A 6,348-nucleotide genomic window follows, 5' to 3' on the forward strand; every position below is an offset into this window, starting at 1 on the left:
CCTTCCACCTCCTGGCTTCATTTCTTTTCCCAAAACAAACCCCGCCAACCCCGTCACCGCCATCACCATTGCCATCTTCATTAAATCAAACACATAAATCGAAAACCTAAATTCACTATCACGAAACTGTAACTGAAAGTCGAAGAGTGGGTGAAAAGTTGTAGCAAAAATGGACCTCCATTTGTGTTGTGTCTGTAGGTAAATCGAGCCTAAATTTTATTAAACAAATCTACCAACAACTCATAATTACATTCAAAACGAATATCAAAACAACCTTAAAAGTTAAAAGCAGTCTTAAAAGTAGTCGTCTATTTGATATACATCACCACGCTAGTTTGGTAACGGATGGTGGTTGATCTGTCTATATCTGTTTATATGCTTAGCGTGTAGCTACTGTCTTCTGCGTATTAAGGTTTTTTTTTTTTTTTTTTTTTTTTTTTCTGTTGGTGATTAGACTTGTACCAATCTGTAATATGAATCGTTGAAACATGATCATATGAATTAGTGATTGGGTTTGGAAACTGTACCTAGTGGTCCTGGTTAGTGGTTACCTATGCTAATCTGAGGTTGATGATTCTGATTAAATTTTGAAATTGCATATAAAATCAGTAACGTCTCCATATAAAACATATGCAGACTCAAACAAGCGAAGATGCAACTATGCAAGTAATCTATTGCTAATTAACATCAGATGATACTATATTACTATAAGCCACTTGAAATAAAACAAAAGAAAACGAAAGTAGAAATAGTGTATTCCCTCGTAATTTCATCTCATCTTACTACAAGAGTTCATGGCACAAAATTAAGAAATAAATAAAGTTTTTTCAGCTGCTGCTTTCTGAATATACCAAACTAAGCTTATTATTATCATTATTCAATAAAAACACAATAATGAAAGCAAAACAATAATCATAAAATACCAAACGACAACATACGCTTAATAACCAGAGTACTTCTCACCAGCACCACCCCACAGTTTCTTGTAAGCCGAAATCACCGAAGGTACAACAGCCACAAGCGCAAGTACAAGATGTTCCGAGCTGCTAGTCTTAACAGTAATCTGCCCACTCATCTTATTATTAATCCCAGCCCGAACCGCCACTTTTGAATTACGACCCGCTGAAAACTGAGCCAAACTGTTAAACCCCAAAGCTAAATCACCTCTCCACTTTATAATCGACAACCCTAACGTTGACTGAACTTGACCAATCGGGTAATCGAGTTCACGACGCTGGATCTCAACGTTAGCTCCATAAGCAGAATCACTTTGAAAACGAACCGTACCCGCACTTCCAATAATCGAGTATTGTTTCCCGAGCGTAATCTGATCTTCAACTTTAAACCCTGTCACCACATTTTCACCAAGAAACGTAACCGAAACACCAGCAGCTGTTTTGTTCTTCTTCAAATTCTTAAACTTTGTTTCTCCTCTTACAATGTAAGCGAGCTGTTTACCGATCGGTTGAACGTCGAAACCGGCCATGGTAGACATGTTTTCCCCATGTTTTGCTGAAACAGATGAATCCAAATTAATGCTGAAGTCTTTTTTGTCTTTAGTAACCTGAACCGTAACTGCAGCAGGAAATCGATTAGCAATCGCGAGTGTCTGTTCAAGGTTGACCCCATCGTACCCGCAATCGTGGTCCCACCCATGCGTATCGAGCACAGGTCGAGCAAGAAACTGGGAAGTTGGCTCGAGGAAACGGAACCGGTAAGCGGGGTTGTCACTATCGAACGATGGCGGCAACGCCATGTCAGGTAGCGGCACCGCCACCGGTGCCGGTGCATCTCCTTCACCTTCTTCATCTTGATAAACTTGTTCATTTGAAACATTTTTGCCTTTCTTTTTCATCTCTTTCAATCTTTTTAATTCTTCTTTCCATTGTTTCTTCTGTAAAAGCTTCACACGGTAATCGTATTCATCAAAGTAAGCTTTTTTCTGTTCTTTACTAAGCTTTGAAAGTTGTGATTTCTTCAATGGCTTAAAAGGTGGAAGCTGATCATATTCATCTTCATCTTGTTCATTATCAGAATCGGTCAAATCTGCAAGGTCAACATCTGAATCACCCGCATCCCCGCCCTGTTCAGACGAAAGCTTCGGGTGTGCACGTGACTGAAGCATCGAAGATAACATGTAAGGTAACGGTGGGGACCGCACACGGAAACCAAACAGCTTACGGTTGTTGTCATACGGGTCTTGTGGTTTTATCAAAGCGTTCGCTTCAGCTAAAATCTTCATGGAGTAACAAAGCATAAGTAGCTGCGGTCTCCACGTTTGACCATTCGGAAGCACCTTTTGACCTTCACGGTTTTTACGACACGACTGATGGTTTTCAACAAGAGAAACCGGATTCATCAAACTTGGGCTCATCATTCTTAAATCACCAACGGCTTGACCGATCGCTTGTTGGAGCAAGTGGGACCGTTGAGTTACAAACATTTCGTAACTTAACGGGGCCCCGTTCGAACCCTCGGGTGGGGCCGAGGCACCGTGTGTTAAAGTAACAATCGCACTTCGCCAAATCGATGAACCAAGTGAAGATGTAATCGTCTTCAATAATGGAATATCGTTATGATCTCGGGTTTGAGAATCCAAACGGTCGACATAAAGCACGATATCTGGCGGGTTTTTTTTGGTCAACTTTTTCGCTGATGTCAACACACTCCTGTTAAACCCTTGATCCATAAGGGAGGATTTTAGCCCCGGTGTATCGAAAACCCGAACCGTAACACCGGCAACCACACCACGTATCTCCTTAACCGAACCAGTAGCCGGTTCAAACGCACTGATTACCGTCTTCTCTTCACCAAAAATCGAATTAATCGTAGCACTTTTCCCGACACCGACTTTACCAATGACTAAGATGTTGACCAAAAAGTCAAGATCCTCGTTTTCATCAGCTTCGAGCTCCATTGCCTTTCGTTTAGCAGCTTCGAGACTAAACAATTGACCAGTTTGTCTCCCGGCAATGAGTGCGAGCCTGTAAAGAACCTGTGCAGCCACCGACTCGTCTGGTGAAAGGCCCAATTTTTGTACGATTCTCAAAAACTTCACCCTGATAGATTGCAACTTCTCAAGCTTTTTCCGCTCGTCTTCGGTTAAATTAGCTTCGGTTTCACCACCACCACTCATGAGACTTGCAGGGTTGAAAATGTTTGACCGGTTTGGTCTGGTGGGACCGGCTCTAAGTGCTGGGACCGATGGACCCAACCCTGCAGGACGTTCAACTGTGAAAAGGCGTGAACCATCTTGTGATGAAAACGTAATGTTCCCACCTTCGGGCCCACCACTATCAGCCGCTGCTTTCAAAAGGGCAGCCAACGCAGCTGAATCAAACAATTCTTTACCTTCTTCTTCATCATCTTCATCTTCTTCGTCTGAATCAGTTACAATCTGCCCGTCAATCATCTGTGAACGATCTTGAGAACTACCACCTTCTAATTCTTCCATAAACTGTTTAGCAGCTGCTGAGCTACCAAAAACCACCCCATCAGTTTCTTCTTCTTCATCTGAAACTGACCCGTCCACATCTTCTTCTTCTTCTTCTTCATCATCATCATTATCTTTTTTCTCTGCAGAATCCTCCAAAACAAATTTATCAGCCGCCCCGTTTTCCAAACCATTATCCGCTACATCTCCGCCCGAAACTTCTGTTTCCTGAACCACATCAGAAGGGATAGATTTGTCCAAAACCTCAGTTGCATGAGGTTGATCAGCTTCTAAATTATCTACATACACATCAACATCAAGATATAATTATAACTACATGAAATGAATTATATAAATAAGGTAATATGAGTAAAGATATAAAATTTAACGTGTAGACGGTTAGTACCTTTTTCTTTGGCCTCAAAATCTTCTTTCTCTACTTTCGATTCTGAGATATTTTCATTCTTTTCTACACCTTTTTCTTCCATTTCCACATCTAAAGGCGAAAACTTTCCATCAGTAACAACCCCAACAACCTCCTTATCCACAACTTCTTCCAAAACAGGGTCCAGATTCTTACCCTCATCCGTTACCGCCACATCACCGCCATCTTCTTCCGCCTTAGTAACCACCGCCACCCCAGCCACTCCCGGTATCGGCAAATCAACATCTATCTTTTCCACAACCGAATCCTCTTCAGAAACAGTCACCTCCTCAACTTTTTCATCAACAGAATCTTCTAACTCTGGTGTTTCAGCCTCAGTTTTCGTCACCACGTCCGCTTCCGATTTCGGCAAATCAACATCTATCTTTTCCCCAAGCAAATCTTCTTCAGATGCAGTCACCTTCATATCTTCTTCACCAACAGAATCCACAACAGAAGATGCTGGTTTCACCAACTCAGCATCTATCCTTTCCACAACAGAATCCTCCTTCACCACCTTCACATCATTCTCACCACCAGATTCATCCATCTCACGTGTTTCAACAACAGTACTATCATCTTCAACACCACCAACCAACAACACATCCTCATCCTCATCATCATCATCTTCAACCTCACCCTCAACCTTATCCTCAACCTGTTCAGTGCTCGGAACAATAGCCACACCTGGCACAGGCGTATCGACTTTAATCTCGTCAACAATCGAATCACCTTCCATATTAACCTTCACACCATTAGCTAATTCTTCTTTACTTTCACTCACCTTATCTTCTTCCACAACTGAAACCTTATCCTTATCGACATCATCTAACTGGACCTTATTTTCACACACCTTATCTCCTTCAATAGAATTCGATAAATTCGTATCCTTATCGACATCATCTAATTCAACTTTAGCTTCAGAAAACGTCTCACCACTATCATCATCATTATCATCATCTAATACTACATTAGCTAGGGTTTCATTCTCTGAAACTAAGTTCTCATCTAACACTGTTTCAAAATCTTCTTCCTGACCACTAACAAAACCCTCGGTTTCATCATCAGAATTAACATTCAAATTCAAATTACTAACTTTATTATTACTATCAATAACGGAATTGAGACCATTAGTATCGTTAACAGTTTCAATTTTACCTGAGAGAGATGTATCTTCCTTTGAATCCATGGATTATGAACTAGCAAAAGTATGAAATGGATAGTATTGGATTGAAATTGATTAATTTGGATAACTAGGGTTTATGATAGTGAGTGTGAATTTGGGGATAAGGATTTTGATAAGGTTTTATTATCTTTTTATTTTTGAGATATTTGGGATGGAAAAATACTTTTGCAGCCGCTGTGCAAACAAGTATTTGGTTGTTTGGTGGAAGAGATGAGGGGTTGGCTATTTTCATTTTGGGCTTTTGTAATGTATATCAAAAATCAAAGTTACCAAATTGCCCTTGGTGCACATGTGAGGTCCACAAATATTTTTTTAAAAACAAAGTAAATATAAATATGAAATTTCAAACAATACATTTACATTACAATATTAAACTATATAAATATAAATAAATATAAATATATTGTACATAACGATTATCGTTATTATGTGTTGTGTTAGTTTTTGTGGTGGCTTTTTTGATTTGTATTAGTTTGTTATCTTTTATTTTAATTGCATAGCATCTCTGAAATACAAATAAAAAGCTTCGATTGGATCTTAATCCGGTGCAAAAAAGGACATCTTGATTGGTTAAAGTGAATTTCAAACCCGAGTTTTTTTTTATGCTAACCCCTCACCAAAGAAAGGAATCGGCTACACATTAGGTTTTTACTCTTAAGCCTCAAAAGCATCCTTGATTGAGCCAAAATGAGATGTTAGTTGGTACTTTGTAGTTGGTCAATCCAACACTGTACTTCGCTGATCACCTCGGCTTATTTCAAGTAGTGTTCAATTAGGGATAAACTTGAGGTTTCGAGTTTTTTTTCCTTTAGTAGTAAATATATCTCTATATTTCGTTTCCTTGTATCATTTTTGTTTAGGTTTAGCAGTTGTTGTTTAATTGCGAGACGTTTTTTTCGAGTTAGTTTTAGTGTATGCTCTTTTGAATGGTCCTTTCATTTCTTATGAATGGTCTAAGTTCTATAAAAGCTTTATCATTTTTAGCTAAAAACGATTATAGTAATAAATTTTAACAATACATTTATTTGCATTAACGTTGTCGTTAAAAGAATTTATATAAAAGCTATAATCTCAAACTCCAAACCGGTTTTAATTGTTTTAGACTTCTGGTTTAACTCGTTTAACTAGCTAGGTGATTAGATTTGTAAACATATTAATTATAATTATAGTTACTGTTTTTTCTAAACTTTTATATTCAGACCGATCAATTGAATCATGAATATTTCCACTGATTATAAAGGTATTGATAGAATATGATCAAACTATGTTGCACGTTTATATTAGTACAACACATTCACAAAAACA

The 6,348-nt window shown here is 38.7% G+C and overlaps 1 protein-coding gene across 1 annotated transcript; it reads right to left on the reverse strand.

Moving 5' to 3' along the window:
* Positions 1-733: 733 nt before the first annotated feature.
* LOC139872336 (translocase of chloroplast 101, chloroplastic-like) lies at positions 734-5,238 on the reverse strand. Its single transcript, XM_071860187.1, has 2 exons — positions 3,840-5,238; positions 734-3,732 (listed from the first exon to the last, which is right to left on the reverse strand). Exons 1-2 carry the CDS (start codon positions 5,044-5,046, stop codon positions 941-943), a joined length of 3,999 nt encoding a protein of 1,332 aa, XP_071716288.1. The 5' UTR covers positions 5,047-5,238; the 3' UTR covers positions 734-940.
* Between the last annotated feature and the right edge of the window lie 1,110 nt (positions 5,239-6,348).

Source organism: Rutidosis leptorrhynchoides, chromosome 10, assembly GCF_046630445.1.
Source record: "Rutidosis leptorrhynchoides isolate AG116_Rl617_1_P2 chromosome 10, CSIRO_AGI_Rlap_v1, whole genome shotgun sequence".
NCBI lineage: Eukaryota > Viridiplantae > Streptophyta > Magnoliopsida > Asterales > Asteraceae > Rutidosis > Rutidosis leptorrhynchoides.